At 36.3% G+C, this 23,458-nt stretch overlaps 1 protein-coding gene across 1 annotated transcript; it reads right to left on the minus strand.

The window, feature by feature from the left end:
* Positions 1–17,503: 17,503 nt before the first annotated feature.
* On the minus strand, positions 17,504–20,071 carry LOC140814810 (uncharacterized). Its single transcript, XM_073173907.1, has 5 exons — positions 19,739–20,071; positions 19,407–19,608; positions 19,053–19,121; positions 18,786–18,918; positions 17,504–18,600 (listed from the first exon to the last, which is right to left on the minus strand). Exons 1-5 carry the CDS (start codon positions 20,052–20,054, stop codon positions 17,980–17,982), a joined length of 1,341 nt encoding a protein of 446 aa, XP_073030008.1. The 5' UTR covers positions 20,055–20,071; the 3' UTR covers positions 17,504–17,979.
* Between the last annotated feature and the right edge of the window lie 3,387 nt (positions 20,072–23,458).

Consider the following 23,458-nt stretch of genomic DNA (forward strand, 5'->3'; position numbering starts at 1 on the left):
TCACGGGTATCTGTATTCTTGAACCATCGAGTGTCACACAAGCTCTTGATCACTTGTTTCTGTTGATACAATAAATTCAAGGAGTTGAATTTATATAAACTTACAATATAGTAAATTCAAGGAGTTGAATTTATGATAACTAAAATTTGGAGAGAATAAATTCAAGAAGTTGAATTTATGAAAATTTGATAATTTAAAATATTAAACTCAAAAGTTGAGTTTATTAAAGAATAAATTAAAAATATAATGAGAAGTATGTATAACATGCTTGTAGAAGTACAAGTTCAACATACTAAATAATTAAAGCTCTTAATGAACTTTAATATAATAATTAATTAAACTAGTTGGACTAATCTAATCAATTAACTAATCTCAAAGAGTTTAATTAAGGAATTCTAATCTATAATTAATGTAATTAGGTTAATGATTCATAATTAAGTAAAGAGGCCAAAAAACCCTAGCCTCCAACACACTCAAATTTTCGAAAAATCCCTCTCCACCATTTTCCAATTTTCGGCCACTTCAAATTAAGAAAATAAGGGTGAGCCGCCTTTTGGTTTTTGATCTCAAACGCTAAAATTTATCTAATTTTTCTAGTGCAATTTAGTTGAGGAACGAATATTCCAGTCGTGAACTCGATTGGAGAAAAAAGAATTCAAGAAGATTGTTCATAGGGAATACTTCAATAACTATCTCTGTTAGTCCCGAAATAGTTGGTTTCAAGTGATTTATTCACAAAAAGTAAATTCATAAACACCCCATGAATGACTAAATTTTGTTTAAATCATATGAGTGTTCAAAGATTTTATTTGAATGTCAAATAAAAAATTTAAAATTTATTCTGCCTTTTTGACACGATAAAACTGATTACATATATAGAATAAATAATTTTTTTTTATCTCGACTTATTTATGATTTTATTTTTTGTAACTAATATAGTTATACTAGACATATTACATACAATAAAGAAATGATTTCATCAAATCGTAACTCAAATATGAAAACAAATAATCAAGACAATATCATTAAATTTAAAGTTTTCTGGAACGATAAAAATTCATTTGATTATAACAAATTCATTAATATAAAATAAATTATGGTAAAAAAAATTGTAAAATTTTCCACCTCGACAACATATATGTAAGATGAATAGAAGGAATTTCTTTTTTTTTTAAATAATTATATTTGGAAGATTCAATTTAGTTGAACATGTTGGAATTTTGGTGCTTAATGAATGAAAATTGAGCAAATAAATCAATGTGTTTGATTGGAAAAATTCGAAACGAAGAACGAAACTTAATGAACGAATATTAAGTTCGGTGGGTTCTGAAATAAACTCGAAACAAGTTCATCAAATGTTGAACGAACTTAAAACGTATAGTCGGAACATGTAAGGGACGAAAATGAAAAAAAAATGGTTAACAGTATGGCAGTGTCATGCGCGCGGATGGGCGCGGGCCTGCACGCATGGGCGCGCGCATGCCAGTGGCAGGCGCGCGCACAGTGGCTGGCGCGTGGAGCGGCGCACATGTGAGTGCGCCTGCCGAGAGCTCTCGACAGGCGCTGCCGAGCGCTACCGAGAGCGCTCGGCAGCGCGCGCGCGCGTGCATACGCGAGCGGGTGCCTGCAGGTTTTCGTGTCCCTTCGATTTTTCTAATGTTTTTCATTTCCTTGGCATTGTTTGATGATTGTGATCAGTTACAATGGCCAATGGACACCCCCTATGAATTAAGTTCATGTCTTTTCATTTGAAAAGCATTAAATGCATGATTATTAAAAATAAAAAACACTTTTATCATAACATCATATGCGTATTGTCTTCTTCAAGAGAGAGTTCATCCATTTCTTTGTGAAAGAACTTGAATATTTGAGTGCTCATTATTCAAGTATTGTAGTTGTATCTTGGGAGAAGATTGCCAAAAACTCTAGGACATTGTGAGGGAAAATTCTTTTTAAAGACAAAGTGTTCAACACTTTCCTCTACAAAGCCATTTTCCTTTGATTTCTTCTTGTTTATCCTCTCATTTTTTGAATACCTCAAACAACAGAACAATCAATTTTGACAATCAAATAGAAGCATACGGGCTAATTATTAGTAAAATGATGAATCAAAAATCTATTTACATTTTGTAATTGTTTAATAAAGTTCCTTTTAATAATAAAATATAAAAAGGTTGAATAATCAATAAATTTTATTCAACATATAATGTTTTATTTTTTAGACGCCTATAATGATGAATGAACTAATTATTAGTAAATAAAAATGTCGGTGTCATTCCTATGCTCCATAGTTCATATAACACAAAAATCCTAAAATTTAAGATGAGTTTTCGAGCTCGATATATGATTATAACAATATAAAAATTTGTGTGAGACAGTTTCACGTGTCGTATTTTGTGAGACAGATCTCTTATTTGAGTCATCAATGAAAAGACATTATTTTTTACGCTAAAAATATTATTTTTTATTGTGAATATCAGTAGGATTGACCCGTCTCACAGATAAAAATTCTCGAGACCATCTCATAAAAGACCTACTATTATAACAAAATACATAATCTTCCAGCTCAAAAATTAAAATAAAAATGTTGATGTCATAATCAAGAAATCCTCATATTTAAGCAATCACCTACCTACGTTTAAATCACGCCTTATATTTTTTTCTGGGAACAGCTCATTTTTTAGTATTACACGACATTCCAAGTTAAAGTCTATGTTAAATTGTTTTGGAAGGCTCATATATCCATCCTTCACAAAATAAACTTCAGATTTACAGAGATTATTTGCCCAAATTTTTCTTTTTTCTCTCACAAAAAAGAAGATTTTTCTCGAAGTAACGGTTCGGAGTTTTCGAATTCGATAGAAGATAGAATCAAACCGAATTATTTGGATATGATTTGATTTGGTTGCACATAATTCTGGTTTTTAAATATATGTTAATCAAATTGAAGTTAATTTTGATTTCCGTTTGAATCGTATCAATGTAAAATTTATGTCAAGAATTTCAAGATTTTATTATTGTTCCTTTAATTAATTTATTCTTTGAACACTATTTACCAATACATATACATTTATTTTTAATATAATTATGGGAGAGAGAATCGAAATAATCACCAACCTATGATATTCTTGGCTAATCCAATAATCATCAATAATATACAGCCATTATTGTGTCCATAGGGGACATGGTGTACAATGTATTTGATTAAGGCAAAAACTTGTGTGAGACGGTCTCACGGGTATTATTTGTGAGACGGATTTCTTATTTGGGTCACCCATGAAAAAGTATCATTTTTTATGCTAAGAGTATTACTTTTTATTGTGAATATGGGTAGAGTTGACCCGTCTCACAGATTATGATCCGTGAGACGGTCTCACATAAGACTCACTCTTTGATTAATTACATAAATGAACACTTTATTTTCATTAGTGAACTTAATATTTCGATTAGATAATGTCAAACAATTTGTGGCAAAAAATAATATTTTGAGATTTTTTCATGTTTAATTTTAAACATCATTTATATCGAGCGTAAAAACAATTATTATAGCGCGGTTTCACATATCAATTTTATGAGACGACCTCATACCTGAATTTTGAAAAAATATTGCTTTTTATGACAAAAGTATTACTTTTTAGTGCAAATAAATGACCAATATATCTTACATATACAGATCCATGAAACTATATCACAAGATACTTACTCTATATTATCTAAATATTTTAAAAGTTAAAAAATATTGTGTGCATGTCATACATAATATCCACAGGTAATGTTAAATGCATTAATTTTTTGTAATTGACAAAATAACATAATCGAATTGTTACATAAAACCAGCTTTCAGACCACACTACTTTATATGAAACCGTTATTTTCTAATCGTCGGTCAAAAATTTGCAAAGAAAAGTGAATACTTTACTTCCAGTCGTTCTGAAAACTGCCATTTATAGTATGAACAGTATCCTACCAACTCCTGATATGACATAAAGTTTCTTAAATTGTCTAAAAAATTTTAGAAGCTAAGAGCTTTAAGTTGCAAAAACAAACAAATATTAAATGGACATTTAATGAAATGTACACGTGATAGTTGAAAAGCTTTATCCTATTATTGGATGCTTTCAACTATATATAGTGAGGATCCGGTTTCAAGAAAGAAGTTATATACAACTCTCATGCATTTTTCAAATCATTATTATCAATATCTCTAAGAACTCGCACAAGAAATACTTTAAGGTTACTCATACAACACACTCTTATCAGAATTATATCATATCATCACTGATCAAATTTGTGCTACACCAACAACTCAAGCCGACAAATCTGACCGTGGAGTTTCCGGAGAACGAATGATTATTTAACATCCAGAAGTGTAAAGTGATTACTAAAAATTTCATTAGGCAGTGATACGTTCTAACTGAAGTAGGTTGTTACAAAACATTGTAAAATCAAAGTCTTTTAGTGAAAATCTTCTGTAAAAAAAGGAGTTCACGTAATATTTTTATATCCGAGTATCCATAATAATATTTGTGTTATTACATTACACACTTACATTCATGCAAATCTCATTTCAATATATTATTAAATTGTCAAATATTATATCACTGGACAATCTAAATTGTTTCTGCATTTATACTTTTTAGTGGTCCAATAAATCTAGATGTTCAAGAATATTTCTTAACAGCCTAAAAAATATTAAGAACAATTAAAAATCCAGTTGTAAAAATCTCACTACAACTTCAATATATTTTTATTTATTTGAATAAATTTATCCTCGCCGGCCCCAATAATTCAAACATACCAGTATCAATTATTATATTATATTACATTATTTTATATTATGATTTTATCATATTTGTGAGTATTTAGCTGTTGGACAAGTCGATATGATCATATGTAAAATATAATTATCGAGCTTTAATTTTGGCGTAGAGTGGAAGAAACCAAAAGAGAGAATGTTTTGAAATTAGGAAACAAAGCAAAGCAAGAGCCATGTTATTTTCATATGGGAAATGTCCCCTCCCCATGTGCATTTATTTTCTCCCATTTTCGTTCCATTATTGCAACAAAACCACATACATCGAATGAACATAGGAAATATTTCTTCGTCTTTTTACGTTATTTTATTTTAATTTTTTTTTTGAGAACGTAAATCGATAATTTTTCATAATGTATCGACTCTGTAAAAACTAGTTATTTGAAATGATTCATAAGGGGTTATACTTGTAACAATGAACTCGCGTAATGTTGGGATGTAATCATTGTTATATTGGATAAAACAATCAAAATATTGTGTTTAAATTGTTGTTCATTTTAAAAGATTTGAGTTACACTGTTACAACTTACTATATTTTTTTTATAAACTATAAGCGTTCGGATTTACATATATTTAACCACGTTTCACACGGAGATAGGCATGGGTATGGCCGGAAAAATCCCCATTATTTTACATCTTCCACGACACAATTTTGCATTTCTATGTGCACATTATTTTATATTCAAACTTTTTTGCATTCCCAACTCACTTTCTGTAGTTTTTGGGAAACAAATTTGAGTAGGTCTTTTGTGAGACTGTCTCACAAATCTTTATCTGTGAGACGAATCAGTCATATCGATATTCACAATAAAAAGTAATATTTTTTCATGGATGACCTAAATAAGAGACCCGTTTCACAAAATACGACTCGTGAGACCGTCTCATACAAGTTTTTTTGCCAACAAATTTCTACTCAATTTTCCCATTCCATAATACATTAATTTTATATTCATATACCCTAAAAATGATTCTATTATTAGATTGATGTAATGCCCGAGAATTATTCACTGTTAAGCAAGTATTATTGACTTATAATTTAACGTGATTACGAAGGGGCCAACTGAGACACGATTGAAGATAATCTGCGGTCATTTAGTTTGAATTTTAGAATGTGTTGCCGAAGCAACACCGCACCCGCGCTCATGGTTAGACCGCACCCGCGGTCGATGTCCAGTAGGGTAGCAATTTTTGAAAAACTGAGACCGCACCCGCGGTAAGAAACACGACCGCACCCGCGATGCAAGACCGCACCTGCGATGCAAACAAGACCGCACCCGCGGTCGTGGAAATTCAGAAAATAAAAAGACTGCCGAAGCATGAGCGCACCCGCGGTCTTGAAGCTACCGCACCCACGGTGCGACGTGTTTTGCGAAGATTGTGACACCTCGACGTATGCATGCATGGATATATATAGTAGGATTCCTTCGAAATTATTCAGCAGAAATCGAGAGAAGGTTCATAGGAATTGTGTTGAAAATCCTCACGCCTTTTGCGAGAAATCCGTCCGTCTGATTTTGAATCCGACTTCGGTATTGAGTTCCTAGCAACGTAGGCTACAACTGGACGTAAGTTTTACTACTTTTTGACATGTTTTAGAATTATGATATTGTCAGAATTGAATGGAACTCATATATGTTGTTCTTGACATGTTAGACATCATAGAATCGAAGTCAGATTAAGAAACGAATTGATTATGGAATTGTTATGAATTTTCTGGGTTATATTGATTTATACCAGACAGATTTGAATAGTGATTGGATTACGGATTGTATTGGATATGGGTTATGGATTGTAACGGTGATTTGAGGATATTGTATTGACGGGGATATTGAAATTGTACCGTTATGCCGTTGATTTTGAATTAAATCAAGATTGATCAGATTGTTATCGATTTGAAAGGTATATTGACATGAGATTATTGATGTTGTCATTGTCAGACAGACTGTGAATTCAGGACTTCGACTGAGCCAGAAACCGACGAAAGAAAGGTATAAGTCAATGTGGTACTGGGAGATCGACTTGAGTCGGTTTAGACTTGAGTTTCCCTAAATCACATACTTTACTTTATTGCATTGATATTTGCATTGATTTGACTGATGTACTTGTTCTCTTGAATATAGATAGCAGGTATTAGACGAGTAATCTTGTGACAGAAGTGCTTGATAGTGGTGGAATCGCCACGGGCACATTGCACGATGTCTCAAGATGAGATATTAGCGATAGAGCTACAGTCCATGACGGTTAGGTCAGGACGCCGGATGTTTGGTTATATCGAGTAATAGGATTGGAATTCTTCTATTACGGAATTCGATATAGGAACACCATATTTGGTTATATCGAGTAATAGGAACAGAGTTCCTTCTATTACGGAATTCGATATAGGAACACCACATTTGGAAACCGGGATCCCTAGACTAGGATTGAGGCTAGTCTGAATGACAGAGTTATGAGCATTGTCGACAGTTTATGATTGGTTATGTTTCAGATTTTGATACATATATCTGTTACCTGATTACATGCTTTATATTTGTTTATATGATTGCATGTTTCATTGATTTATACTGGGATTTAGTCTCACCGTAGTTATCCGGCTGTTGTCTTGTTTGTATGTGTACATGACAACAGGTGGGGCAGGATCATGGTCCAGGAGATGAAGAGAGAGATCGTGATTAGAGTGGAGACTACGGACTTTGATTATGATGTATAGTAGGGTTTGAGCACTTGACATTAGTTGTTAAACCTTAGTTTATTTTGAATGCATGCAGTACATGACTTGTATTGTATTTTATACTGATATGTATATTAGTTTGATTTCACTACGTTCCGCATTTTAAAAATAAAAATAAAAAATTTAGACCCTGTTTTATAATTGATTAATTAGTCCCAATGATGATTAAGAACTTGATTAGCGTCCGGGTCCCCACAACAGGTGGTATCAGAGCCATAGATCCTTTAGATTGAGATAGAAGAGGCTAGTGAGCGGGGTAGATTGAGGTTTTCTTTCCTGCTTTTGATTGCTAGCATGATTTACTGCTTTATAGTACATGTTTATCTGTTTATCTGACTTGATTTGAAAACATGTATTATTAAGAACGAATCAGAGCCGATTCTGGATCAGCAGTAAGATGATCGGAGGAGGACTGAAATAGAACTTTGGGTTGGGGTTGCTAATCCTTTTGATTTCAGATATGCCTCCGAGAAGAATACCAGAACAGGGGAGTACATCGAATCCTCCCATGGATGTGACTCCTACACCGATGGAGAAACTATTGAAAAGATTTCAATCTTTCCGTCCACCGACTTTGAAAGGTACGGAGAATTCCGTGGAATGTGAAAGTTGGTTGGACGATATTGAAGCGATGTTCGAATCTTTGGATTATACGGAGGAAAAGAGGGTGAAACTGATCGGACACCAATTGCATGATGTTGCTAAACACTGGTGGATCACGACGAAACGGGCATTGGAACAACGAGGTACGGCCATTACATGGAATGTGTTTAAGTCTGAATTTTATCTACGGTTCTTTCCAGTATCTTATAGGAAGGACAAGGGAGCCGAGTTCGCAAACTTGAGACAGGACCAGCTAAACATTGAGGACTATGTGGCTAAGTTCTCTACATTGCTCCGATTTGCTCCCCACGTAGCTGAACATGATGAGGCCGTTGCGGACCAGTTCATAAATGGCCTAAATCCTGAAACCTTTACCTTGGTGAATACCGGGAGACCAAACAATTTTACCGATGCCTTGAACAGAGCCAAGGGAGCCGAAGCAGGACTGATGAGGCAGAGAGAGGCTTCATTTGTGCTTCCAGTACCGGGACAACAACAACCACCACCTTCTTGAGGGCTAGAGGGAAGCAATTCAAGAAATCAGGAACTAGCTCGTCCAGTTCAAGCGGCTCGAGACAGATTAGTCAGGGCCAGAATTATACAGGACCGTACTGTGGTACTTGTGGAGGGAGGAATTCCATAGATCAGTACCGAGGAGTGATTGGCAGCTGTCGTATCTGTAGACAACAGGGACACTTTGCTCGAGTGTGTCCCCAGAGGAGTGCCCAGGGATCCCAGGCAGCTGAGTCATCGGGATCAGTGGTTCGGGCAGGTAGACGACCATCTGCCGTTCATACTTTTCAGCCAGCACCGCCTACTCACTCACAGCAGAGGCCAGGAGGGGGCCAGACAGTGAGCCAGCCTCCGAGACAGCATGCCAGAGTTTTTGCTTTGACCGAGGAGCAGGCACAGGATGCACCTGATGATGTTGTGGCAGGTAACTGTTTTATTTCTGGTTATCCTGCATATGTACTGATTGATACTGGTGCATCTCATACATTTATATCTGAGCGATTTGCGTTGATGCATTCTTTGCCTATTGAGTCATTGTCTGCAGTAGTGTCTGTTACGTCTCCGTTAGGAACATGTTTGATATCAGTAAAATCTGTTAAATCGTGTACACTGCAATACGATGGGCATACGATTGAGTTAGACTGTATTGTGCTTGGTTTATCTGATTTTGATTGTATTGTCGGTATCGACATGTTGACCAAGTACCGAGCTACAGTCGATTGCTTCCACAAGATAGTTCGATTCAGACCTGAGATGGCGGGATAGTGGAAATTTTATGGTAAGGGTTCTCGTGCTAGAATTCCTTTGATATCTGCAATGAATATGACTCGATTATTGCAGAAGGGAGCGGATGGATTCCTGGTATATTCAGTTGATTTACTGAAATCGAGCCCATCATTGGCGGATTTGCCAGTGGTGTGTGAATTTGCTGATGTCTTTCCAGATGAGATTCCTGGATTACCTCCGATTAGAGAGATAGACTTCAGCATTGAGTTAATGGCAGGAACAGTTCCGATTTCTAGGGCTCCATACAGGATGGCACCGATCGAATTGAAAGAGTTGAAGGAACAGTCGGAGGATTTACTGGCCAAGGGGTATATTAGACCGAGTGTATCTCCTTGGGGTGCTCCAGTACTGTTCGTGAGAAAGAAGGATGGGTCGATGAGACTTTGTATCGACTACATGCAACTGAACAAGGCAACGGTAAAGAATAAGTATCCATTGCCTCGTATTGATGATTTGTTTGATCAGTTGCAGGGTTCATCTGTATATTCCAAGATCGACTTGAGATCTGGATACCATCAACTGAGAGTCAGGGACTCTGATATCTCTAAGACAACATTTAGAACCAGGTATGGACACTATGAATTTATTGTCATGCCATTTGGTTTGACGAATGCACCGGCGGTATTTATGGGATTAATGAACCGCGTCTTTCAGAAATATTTGGATGATTTTGTGATCATATTCATTGATGATATATTGATCTATTCTAAGAATATGATTGAGCATGCTAATCATCTGAGGACTGTTTTGAGAATTTTGAGGGCAGAGAAACTGTATGCTAAATTGTCGAAATGCGAGTTTTGGCTGAAACAGGTTGTGTTTTTGGGTCACATTATATCGGGAGACGGTATATCAGTTGATCCCAGTAAGGTTGAAGCCGTGATTAGTTGGCCTAGACCTACATCTGTGCCAGAGATTCGCAGTTTTATGGGTTTGGCAGGATATTATCGTCGATTCATTAAAGATTTTTCGAGTATTGCCAAACCGATTACGCAGTTAACTCAGAAGAATGCTCCGTTTGTTTGGTCAGAAGACTGTGAATCCAGTTTCTGGAGTTGAAAAAGAAGTTAACCAGTGCGCCTGTGTTGACGATTCATTCAGGTACTGGTGACTTTGTTATTTATTGTGATGCATCTCATCGAGGATTGGGTTGTGTTTTGATGCAGCGGGGGCATGTGATTGCTTATGCCTCGAGACAGCTGAAACCCCATGAAACTCGTTACCCAATTCATGATCTTGAATTGGCAGCCATAGTCTTTGCATTGAAGATATGGCGGCATTATTTGTACGGTGAGAAATTCGAATTATATTCTGATCACAAAAGCTTGAAATATCTATTTTCGCAATCAGAGCTGAATATGAGACAGCGGAGATGGCTGGATTTACTGAAAGACTTTGATTGTGAAATCAAGTACTATCCAGGGAAATACAACGCAGCAGCAGATCCGCTGAGTCGAAAGGTATGTGCACTATCCTTATCGACGATAGGTGTCTCGAATTTGATGCAAGACTGCTGTTTTTCTGGATTAGCTTTTGAAACAGATCGTCAGCTTCTGAGATTATGTGCGATTCGAGTTGAACCGGCATTGATAGTGAGAATTAAAGAGGCACAGAAGGTTGATCAAAACATACAGAATTCGATTGCAATGGTCAGAGCGGGACATCGATCGGAATATCAGGTGAGAAATGGTATTTTGTATGTGAATAATCGTTTGGTTGTGCCGAATGTTTCGGATTTGAGACAGCGAATACTGTCAGAAGCGCACAACAGTCGTTTTAGCATTCATCCTGGTGGCAGGAAAATGTATAATGATTTAAAGACACAGTATTGGTGGAAACAGATGAAATCTGATGTTACGGAATTTGTAGCCAAGTGTCTGAATTGCCAACAGGTAAAAGCGGGAGAGAAAGAAACCAGGAGGATTGTTGCAGAGTTTGTCCATTCCTGAATAGAAGTGGGATCACATTTCCATGGATTTTGTGACACAGTTACCGAGATCCTCCAGAGGTTGTGATGCGATTTGGGTCGTGATTGATCGATTGGCCAAATATGCATGTTTCATTCCCTACAAAATGACGTACAGATATGATCAGATGGCCGATATCTATATCAAGGAAGTAGTCAGACTGCACGGAGTGCCGAAGTCGATTGTTTCAGACCGTGACCCTCGGTTTACTTCGCACTTCTGGCAAAGTTTACAGCAAGCTCTTGGTACGAAGTTACAGCTGAGTACCGCATATCATCCTCAGACTGATGGACAGTCAGAACGGACGATTCAGACATTGGAAGATATGCTGAGGGCTGTAGTGCTTGATTTTAGCACTAACTGGCAAGATGCGTTGCCACTTTGCGAGTTTTCGTACAACAACAGCTATCAAACGAGTATTGAGATGGCCCCATTTGAAGTGTTGTACGGAAAGAAATGCAGATCCTCTCTTTACTGGGATGATATCTCTGAAGTTCCTGAGACCGGACCTGATATGATCTGAGATATGACTGAGAAAGTGAAATTGATTCAGAAGAAAATGAAGGCAGCTCCGGACCGACAAGCCAAATATGCCAACCTCAGACGACGACCGTTGGTATTTGAGGTAGGAGACCGAGTATTCCTGAAGATTTCTCCTTTCAGAGGTGTTGTCAGATTTGGCAAGAAAGGGAAATTGTCTCCAAGATATGTGGGTCCTTATGAGATTCTCGAAAAGATAGGAGATCGTGCCTATCGACTCGCCTTGCCGCCTTCATTATCTGGAATACATGATGTTTTTCATGTATCAATGCTGCGGAAATATCTCCCTGACGATTCTCACGTTATTCAGCCAGACGAGACCGAGCTGGACGAGACATTGAGTTATGTCGAGAAACCGATCCAGATTATCGATCGTCAAGAAAAACAGCTCAGAACAAAGACGATTCCTCTTGTAAAAGTTCAATGGACTCGTCATGGTGTTGAAGAAGCTACTTGGGAAACTGAATCGGATATGAGACAAGAATTCCCAGCATTATTTCACTGATGTAAATTTTCTTCGACTTTAATATATATACTCCTTAATGATACGAATGAAATGCCTGTGATTTCGAGGACGAAATCGTATCTTAGGGGGGGAGAAATGTAATGCCCGAGAATTAATCACTGTTAAGAAAGGATTATTGACTTATAATTTAACGTGATTACGAAGGGGCCAACTGAGACACGATTGAAGATAATCTGCGGTAATTTAGTTTGAATTTTAGAATGTGTTGCCGAAGCAACACCGCACCCGCGCTCATGGTTAGACCGCACCCGCGGTCGATGTCCAGTAGGGTAGAAATTTTTGAAAAACTGAGACCGCACCCGCGGTAAGAAACACGACCGCACCCGCGGTGCAAGACCGCACCCGCGATGCAAACAAGACCGCACCCGCGGTCGTGGAAATTCAGAAAATGAAAAGACTGCCGAAGCATGAGCGCACCCGCGGTCTTGAAGCTACCGCACCCGCGGTGCGACGTGTTTTGCGAAGATTGTGACACCTCGACGTATGCATGCATGGATATATATAGTAGGATTCCTTCGAAATTATTCAGCAGAAATCGAGAGAAGGTTCATAGGAATTGTGTTGAAAATCCTCACGCCTTTTGCGAGAAATCCGTCCGTCTGATTTTGAATCCGACTTCGGTATTGAGTTCCTAGAAACGTAGGCTACAACTGGACGTAAGTTTTACTACGTTTTGACATGTTTTAGAATTATGATATTGTCAGAATTGAATGGAACTCATATATGTTGTTCTTGACATGTTAGACATCATAGAATCGAAGTCAGATTAAGAAACGGACTGATTATGGAATTGTTATGAATTTTCTGGGTTATATTGATTTATACCAGACAGATTTGAATAGTGATTGGATTACGGATTGTATTGGATATGGGTTATGGATTGTAACTGTGATTTGAGGATATTGTATTGACGGGGATATTGAAATTGTACCGTTATGCCGTTGATTTTGAATTAAATCAAGATTGATCAGATTGTTATCGATTTGAAAGGTCTATTGACATGAGATTATTGATGTTGTCATTGTCAGACAGACTGTGAATTCAGGACTTCGACTGAGCCAGAAACCGACGAAAGAAAGGTATAAGTCAATGTGGTACTGGGAGATCGACTTGAGTCGGTTTAGACTTGAGTTTCCCTAAATCACATACTTTACTTTATTGCATTGATATTTGCATTGATTTGACTGATGTACTTGTTCTCTTGAATATAGATAGCAGGTATTAGACGAGTAACCTTGTGACAGAAGTGCCTGATAGTGGTGGAATCGCCACGGGCACATTGCACGATGTCTCAAGATGGGATATTAGCGATAGAGCTACAGTCCATGACGGTTAGGTCAGGACGCCGGATGTTTGGTTATATCGAGTAATAGGATTGGAATTCTTCTATTACGGAATTCGATATAGGAATACCATATTTGGTTATATCGAGTAATAGGAACAGAGTTCCTTCTATTACGGAATTCGATATAGGAACAACACATTTGGAAACCGGGATCCCTAGACTAGGATTGAGGCTAGTCTGAATGACAGAGTTATGAGCATTGTCGACAGTTTATGATTGGTTATGTTTCAGATTTTGATACATATATCTGTTACCTGATTACATGCTTTATATTTGTTTGTATGATTGCATGTTTCATTGATTTATACTGGGATTTAGTCTCACCGGAATTATCCGGCTGTTGTCTTGTTTGTATGTGTACATGACTACAGGTGGGGCAGGATCAGGGTCCAGGAGATGAAGAGAGAGATCGTGATTAGAGTGGAGACTACGGACTTTGATTATGATGTATAGTAGGGTTTGAGCACTTGACATTAGTTGTTAAACCTTAGTTTATTTTGAATGCATGCAGTACATGACTTGTATTGTATTTTATACTGATATGTATATTAGTTTGATTTCACTACGTTTCGCATTTAAAAAAAATAAAAAAATTTAGACCCTGTATTATAATTGATTAATTAGTCCCAATGATGATTAAGAACTTGATTAGCGTCCGGGTTCCCACAATTGATGTACAAAAACAATAATTATAAGAAAAAGAATCATAATTTTCTTACAAGGGAAAAAATTTAAATTTTAAATATCCAAGAGGATGAAATTTTATCTTTGTATATACATAAAACGTGTATTTAAATGTAATTTTCAGAAAATATTATTATTATTAATAATTTAATTATTTCAATTGTTTAAATAATTGTCCATTCCCATTCCCAACATCTCACCTGATATGCATCTCCACCAATAACCATCCATTTTGTTTGCCATGAATTAATTGTAAAGCCTCATTGTATATTGGGCCCCTCTAAACACTATTCTCAAAGTAAAAGCCCTAATTTTTGGGCCTTGTTGTCTGTCAAGTGTCTAAGAACTGGATATGTTGTGGGGTATATATATATAAACTATTTTCCATAATTTTTTTAATTATACAAGTTTTTGTGAGATTCTCTCACGAATCAATTTTATGAGATAGATCCCCTATTTAAGTTATTTATAAAAAAATATTATTTTTTATGCCAAAAGTATTACTTATTACTGTAAATATTAGCAGAGTTGACCCGACGGATAAAAATCCGTGAGACCGTTTCACAAGAAAACTACTATTTTTATTTAGTTATTATTTTGTGGCTGCAGAATTAGAATTTTCAAATGCTAAATTATTTTTCGTGTGAACTTTTTTTCTCTCTTGGAATCCAGCTGCATAATTATAATATTACATTTTAACCTCCCCTAAGCTCACTTGGTCCCTTGTGTTCTTTGTCGGCGTTGAACACTCAATAATTGAGATATAAGTTTATAACACCTTTCTCTTCTGCTTTGATAGATGAACTTTAAATAATATTTTAGGAAAAAACTTGTCATTTTATCAAAAGTTATAGCTATTGGTAATTATGTAGCTCAAGTATTTTAAATTGTATTAGAACTCAGACGTCATGTTTCGATTACTATATCTTACAAAGATAATTATTACACATCATATATTCATATTGATTGAGTTTGAAATTTGTCATAATCATCAATGCATGTGCTCGATTGATATGAAATGAATTTGGTATGTACTTGATTAAATGAATTCAATGAATCAAATAAATTTGAAATCTGTCACTTTTAAATTTCTTATTCCAAATGCATTGATATTGCACTTCAATTGATGGATAGAGTTTTCAAATATATAACAACAAATCAATTAATTTGTTTGGTTAAATCCACTTTACATTTGAATTTCAAACTTTAATAGTTATTTTTTAGTCAATGTGTAAATTTTATATTCATAAACAGTCATTTCAAATTATTAACTTAAATACTTTATCAATTCCAAATCTTTCAATTTAAACGCAATCTGATTAAGTCAAAATTGAAGGACTTGTATTTACAAACTGATTTGGATTGTGTATTTTGATTGACTTTAATTTTGAAGAATGTCATAATGAAACACAAAAATAAAAAAAAAAGTAAAAAAAAAAGAAAGAAAGAAAGAAAGAAAAGAAAAACGTATTTGTTAGTGTACAATTAAGCATTTAAAATTGATGGACTTGAATTTGGATCAGAGCACGAAACCCACCATGTTTTCACTTTTTATTATTCTTCTAAGAGAGTAACCATTAAAACCCCAATAATGCAAAACAAGTTGCGACAAGTCATATTTTATGAGACATATCTCTTATTTAAGTTATCAATGAAAATATATTATTTTTTATGCTAAGAATATTAATTTTTATTGTGAATACAAGTAAGATTGATCTGTCTCATAGATAAAGATTCGTAAGACCGTCTCATAAGAGACCTACTCATACATGAAACCACCAACATCATGGGTTTTTTTTTTAAAACTAATTCAAATTTCAATTTTTATTTCAAAAGTAATTTAAAAAGAAAAAGTATTTGCAAAAATAATGCAATTCGCGCTTGGTAAGCGCGGACGTGGAGCAGCGTCCGTACTTCGTAAGCGCGGACGCTGCATATGTGGAGCCACGTCTGATCACCGTCGCTAAAATGAATTAGCGACAGTTTTTAACAACCGTCGCTAAAATTGAATCTGCGACAGGTTATAACTGTCGCTAACATTAGCGACGGTTTAAAACCGTCGCAATTTCGAAATTTTGGACCATTACAATGTTTAATTAATTTAGACATTATATTTAAATATTTTACAAAGAAAACACGTAAAAAATTAGCATATTATATTTTACAATATATTTATATTATTAATTTAAATAATTATATTAAAACCGAATTAACCGACCGAAATTACCGAACCGTTTTGGTAGAAAATCGAATCGAACCGAAAGAAAATGGTTCGGATATCGGATTATATATTTCTAAACCAGAAAACCGAAAAAACCGAAAACATAAACCAACCGACCGATGAACACCCCTACCCACAATATGTGAACTTCAGAAAATAAGACTCGTGAGACTGTTTCACATGAATTTTTGTCATATCTCTTATGAGGATGTGAAAAAATGTGGGTAAGAAATTAATATAAATTTTAAAGATCGAGACTTGTCTTTTGAGGTTCACATATTGTCGGTAAGGGTGTTCATCGGTCGGTTGGGTTATGTTTTCGATTTTTTATTTCGGTTTTCTGTTTTAGAAATATATAATCCGATATCCGAACCATTTTCTTTTGGTTGGGAATTTCAAAATTTCGAAATTAGCGACGGTTTTTAAATCGTCGCGAATATTAGCAACGGTTATAACTCCTCGCCGATTCAATTTTAGCGACGGATGTTAAAAACTGTCGCGAATGTGATTTTAGCGACGGTTTGTTGAATATATTCCGTCGCTAAAAATCCGTCGCGCAGAACGCGGATTGCATTACTTTTGCAAATACTTTTTTTTTAAAAATTAGTTTTGAAATGAAATTTGAAATTTGAATTAGTTTTAAAATAAACCCCCAACATCATGGATTTTATTTTGTAATTTAAAAACTCAGCTTTTTAAGAGATTATAATTGTATAAAGAGGTTCTTGTTTTCACTAGAGAGAAATTTGATCATGCATTGCATATAACACAGACGTGGAACCACTTTAATGCTGAAACTATTGTTGCAAGGAAAGCCTTGGTACACTTGAACATCTCTCGACAGCAGCCAACTTCTCAGTAACACCACCCTAAAAAAAAATGAAGCTCGCGGACAATATTACAGGGCATTCTTCCTTAAAAAATTCAGAGACGAGGGATTGATTACATGCAAAACTTCATATTCATAAATTACTCGTCGAGAACCATGTCTAAATAAATACCAAAGCTCAAGAAAGATTATAACATAACGCCAATGATTCGTTATTGCCACAAAATTGTCTCCCCACGTTGCCGAACCTTCAGCCTTTGGAATGCCAATCAGACACAAAAGGTTTACCTCTTTCAGTTCACAGAGACCGAAATTTCAGTCTGCTGCAATGTCCATATAGAGGACTGATATGTACGGAAACTCAGATCATTAATGCACATCAGAGTATTTCTAGAGTTGCAAGGCGAAGAGGCATAGGCTGCAATTATGCTATCTCTCCTTCTTCCAGTTCTTCGTCCAACAAAAACGTTTCAGCTTCCAAATTTTTGGGCTCATAAGCTAACACTGAGCCAAAATCAAGCAACTTGTCAATATTGGTTTCTGAAAAAAGATTTGAGTACACGTCGAGTAAACCTGGCTCGAGTTCAAAATCTATATCATCAAATGGAGCAAACTGCATTGTGCTGAAGCTGCTGCCTTCATTACCATCTTGAGTGGCCCTGGTGCATGTATCACTTTGGAAGATGGATTGGGCTTGCTTCACCACTCTTACAGCTAATGGGCTCTCAACTGAGTATTTTGGTTCTTTCTTGGTCTTACTGTTCCCATAGGCACAGTTTGTGAGATGGGAAACATGAGGTTCTGAAGCCCCCCCATCTTCGATTTCTTCGACCTTAAATGTCACACCTTTAGGACTCGGGCGATCATTACGAGCAGACTCTTTAATCTCCCTTTTAATTGGAATTGAATTAGTTATCACTTCAAAATCATAGCTATGTGAAGGTAAGAACACATAGACAACGGGGAACTCTAAAATGACCATATTTGCTAGTTGGTCACGAATTGGAGCTTTCATGTTCAATTGACGAAATGGTGATTTCGGCCCCTGCAATTAAGAAAACATTATTAAGGGTAATAACAAATATAAGTCTACCAAGGTAAGTTGTATTGCAATATCAAGAATCTTTTAACTTGAAAATAGTTGAAATAAATCAAGTAGCAAAGTTACCCAAGATTTAACAACAGATATGAAATAAGCATGAGTTGCAAATAATGCAAAAGAAAGAAAACCTTTGGAAATTTGCGGATGAAAAATTTAAGAGAATCCAGTGTCTCGTCACAAAATTGTTTCAATTTATGGTTCCAAGGGCCAGGCTTTAGATGATTTTCAATCACCGAAGAGAAAGTTCTATTCTCGTGTATTCTGCAGTGGAAGAACTCATATGTGAGATACAAAACTATATGCATGAACTGCACGGGGTAAAAATAGTCTCACAAAAAGAAAAAAATATAGAGTTCACAGACAATTCTTTGAAATCTGATCACAAAGATCCTCACCCATGGTCAATTAGCACAACACCCGTCGAATGAAACCGCCACTCAATGGTCCATGATATGAATTTCTTCCTGGAAAAAAACATCAAACATTAGCATAAACTCTTGAGGTCAACTGAGTTAAAAGTTTCAACAAACAAGATATCAAATGGCAGCATATATAGTCACCCGAGAAAAGAGATACTCTGTTGAAAGAATGACACAAGATAAACCACATGTAAACTTGTACGAACTTTTAGAAGTTATTTCTAAAAACAGTTTCCTGAAATAATTAAACATGAACAGAAACTAAAATAAACAATAACATCCCACAACAAAACACACTGTATCCCACAGCACTGATGAGATTGCAAATACCTGTTGTTGTAACAAGTCTTGTTCATTTCTCTCTTTGACATTCCATTAGAATGAAATAGGATTCTCGTCCTCCTACTACCAGCAGCACTCCGAAGACTTTTGAGGGGAAAGGGCAGTCTAAAGTGATAATCACCACACAACTTAACTCTTTTCCTCTGAGCAGATTCAGCAATACGTTTAACATCCTCCAGCATGTTATAATCTACAAAAGAAGAAGAAGAAGAAAACTAATGATTCCATTGATTAAAAGGTAGCTAAATACAGATTAGTTGCTTTGAAAGAAAAAAAAACATTTTCACAAATTGGAGGCCCGACGAAAAATCAACAATTACCGGAGAGGATAAGATTATCGTCGAATTTCGACAACGGGACAGAATTGACGACTGGTTTCTTTCCGGTGCATGCAGTACGTTGTTTATGGGCATTGACACATGAGAGGCTGCACGAACGCAGAGAGCAGCCCGGACACTTGTACTTTGATGGTTTTGTTTTGCACTCCTCACACAGAATTGGCTGATTTTTCTCAGTCGAGGTTGAAATTGAGGGTTCTTGTTTTTCCTCCATGGATGTGTGTGTTCCGAGTATTTCAGAGAGGACGGGACAGAATTGGGGTTCGAGAAGAAAAGTAGGGTTTATGAGGTGTGGCATAAACGATGTCGTAGGAGGAAAGGCCCGGGATTAATCTCTTCCGCGGGAGATTAATTTTAGACCCCCACCATGGCCTAGTAACTGAGAGGGTATATTCAATCTATATTTTAAAAGATTTTTATGGAATTTTAAAATTTAGATGTATTCAATTTAAATTTTTATATACTCTATATATGTTTATTGGTATTCAACATAAATTTTGGCAGATGTGATATTTAAACTTGACTTTTTAAAACTCTCCATAAGTCAAGAGGTATCCAAAAAATCCATAGATTTTCAAAGATTCTTATTTTATTATTTATGTACAAACCTTGAAGTCTTATGAAAATCTAAAACATTCTTCCACCTATACCAAAGATTTTGATGGACTTTCTTTTTTGAAAAATACGCTATTTCTCTTCTATCTCAAGTCGTATCTAAGGTTCTTCACTCTACTTATTATTTTGATTGTTCATTTAATAAAATTTTATTATAAACTTATAAAAATATTGTTCATTAATATGTTGAATTAACATAAAGAATTGAAATTTTGATTTCAATAAATTGGATAGTTCATTTATCGTTTTTCACAAATTAAATTTATTTAATCTTTAAGTAAGTAAAATTCATTTACATTTTCATAAATTAAAAAAAGCAATTAAAATTGAATAGGTCATACATGTCCAATAATTATTTAAAAAATTTAATAAAAAAATAAATCACAATTATATATTACAAAATTCATATAATTCTATGGAAAAGTTTACAAAAGTCTACAATAATCTGAAAAAAAAGTCTATAAGAGAGTATGAAATATGTTTAACAATTCTACGAGATTCTATAAAAGTCAATCAAAATCCATCAACTCCACAAAAGTCCACTTTTTTAAAAAAAGTCATTAAAAGAATAGAATGGATACACCTCCCTAAAGAAATTAAGGAATAAAGTGAAAGAGCTGGAAGGACGGGTCGAGTCTTTTCATATTACACGTGTCGAGTCAAAAGATTGCCCCTTTCTGCCCGGATAGTGAATGAACCCTTGCCCATTCACTACAAGTCAGCGCGAATAGTGAATATGATGTAAATACTGGCCCAGAGGAGCACTTGGCTTGGTTCGAGAAAGTAGACATATTGCATTGTTACGAAGACACTATTAATTGTAAGGATTTTCTCACCACTCTGGTGGACTCGGCCCATCGCTGGTTTGAGAAGCTTGAGCCTAGGAGCATCCATCACTTTGAGGACTCCAGGTGCATTTTGTTGCACAACTTCAGCAGCAACAAGAGATACAAGAAGACTGCTTTTAGTTTGTTTAAAGTAAAACAGATCGAGGATGAATCATAAGGGCACACATCTGCCAATTTATTAATGCCGCTCTGTAAGTAACATCCCATGCTCCCGAGATCTAGACTACAGACTTCACCGAGGGGATCTGGGAAGAAAGTTGCCACAAGATTTTGAAGATCTATTGTCTTGGGCAGAAAAATACATTAATATGGAAGAATCTCAGAGACAAAAAAAGGAGGCCCTGAAAAAAAGAAAGATGAGACAAGGCCGATAGGGCAGAGGATTGGGCGCAGAAAGAAAACCCTTTGGGGCGTTTTTCTCAATACACGTCCCTGAAGGTCTCTCGAGATCAGACGCTGCATATTTGTGATGAAGACACGGCTGTCTCACAGGCCTCCCAACCCCCATCGGACCAACGTATGGCCACCAAATTCTGCACGACACCAGCGATTGTAAGAGACTGAAGCAGGCTCATTCTCAATCGGGCCCGATCGAAGCCGAACCTTCTGCAAAGAAGACTCGGTCATTCCAATGGACACATAGGAACTTAGGGCTCACCTACCCTCTAGGCCAAGAAAGAAAGTCGAGACGGGCCTCTCCGAGGAAACATGAATCAAGATGAAAGAGTAGGAGAGGAGTCTCCAACACTGATCATTAATAAAATTATCTCTGGAGGATCCACCGATGGAGATTGTAACTAAGCCCGGAAGGCTTGTAGTAGATGAGAAATATTGGGGGTGAACAATGCATCCCAAGAAGAGGGGCCATTAATTAGTTTCGGTCCCAAGGATTTACAGGACATTAGCATGTCTCACAATGATACCCTGATTATTTAAGCTAAAGTGGCCAACTATGATGTAAGACGGATATTTGTGGATTCCGAGAGCTCCGTCAATGTTATATTTTAGGAGGCTCTCGGCCAGATGGATTTTATGGGCTACAGTCTGGAGCTAGTGAAGTCCTCCCTTTTCTGTTTCGCTGGCCATACTATATACCTGAGAGGAGAAATGATGCTATGCTTAACAGTGGGGCCAAAGATTTAAGAAAGATAGTCATGACTACATTCACAGTGGTCAGCGCTCCTTTTTCATATAATATCATCTTGGGGATGCCAGCCGTGAATAATTTAATGGATGTTGCTCGACCTACCACGAGAGATCAAATTCCATGTGGGAAATCGGGTAGGAAAAGTCAAGGAATATCAGCCGTCCTCTCAAAAATGTAATGCCGAAACAGTCCCAATTGGAAAACAAAAGGACGAGAAGTGAAAGTGATTATCGGAGACCAGGGAGGAGAGAAGTGCACTCAATTTGGGAGGTGTAGGCAATAGAAGATGTGAAACAAGAAGAAGCGGTAATAGTTCCGAGGCACCACGGGAAAACCAAAAAAGTGGCCCGAGATCTTGAACAGTCTACCTGGGTCAAGTTGTTGATTGCCTACATAAAAATGTTGATATATTTTCATGGCCATATTCAGGGATAGTAGGAATCCTGGCCTGTGTTGATGAGCACAAACTGAATGTGATAGTAGGCTCCTGACCTATCAAGCAAAAAAAGAGACATTCGGCCCCGAGAAAGAAAAAGTGATAACGGAGCAAGTGCATGAGTTGCTGAATGCCGACCGAGTTCGAGAAGTCTAGTTCCCTGCCTGGCTCTCGAATGTGGCTTTGGTCCCGAAGACCTTTGGCGAGTATAGAAAGTGCATGGACTTGAACAAAGCCTACCCCAAGGATCACTACTCTTTGCATTGAATTGATCAACTGGTGGACACCACCTTGAGATATGAGTTGCTCTGTTTCATGGATTCTTATCAGGGGTACCATCAAATATCTCTGACCCGAGAAGATTAGGACAATGTTAGTTTCTTCACTTCGGGTAAAACTTTCTTCATGAAAGCTATCATGAACATGGATTTGCCTAAATCTGTCGGGGGGAGTACAATGGCTTATAGGGAGGATTGTTGTCATTTACCGATTCATCTCTAGGTCGGCACATTGCAGCTATCCTTTCTTCCAAGTGTAAAAAAAGCTCAAAAGTTTGAATGGGATGACAAATTTGGACATACTTCCCAGGATTTAAAAGGTCATCTGGTTGGGTTACTGGTCTTGGTAAAACCCAAACCCATGGACAAATTATGGGT

Source organism: Primulina eburnea, chromosome 15, assembly GCF_022965805.1.
Source record: "Primulina eburnea isolate SZY01 chromosome 15, ASM2296580v1, whole genome shotgun sequence".
Classification (NCBI taxonomy): Eukaryota; Viridiplantae; Streptophyta; class Magnoliopsida; order Lamiales; family Gesneriaceae; genus Primulina; species Primulina eburnea.

What these genes read in the sequence shown, in the direction of transcription:
- LOC140814810 (XM_073173907.1), bottom strand. Translation starts at nt 20,054, where the DNA reads ATGCCACACCTCATAAACCCTACTTTTCTTCTCGAACCCCAATTCTGT. An exon ending in AAGACTTGTTACAACAACAG is followed by an intron (nt 19,122 to 19,406) that starts GTATTTGCAATC and finishes GTTTTTTTCCAG; the next exon opens with GAAGAAATTCATATCATGGA. An exon ending in GTTGTGCTAATTGACCATGG is followed by an intron (nt 18,919 to 19,052) that starts GTGAGGATCTTT and finishes CTTCCACTGCAG; the next exon opens with AATACACGAGAATAGAACTT.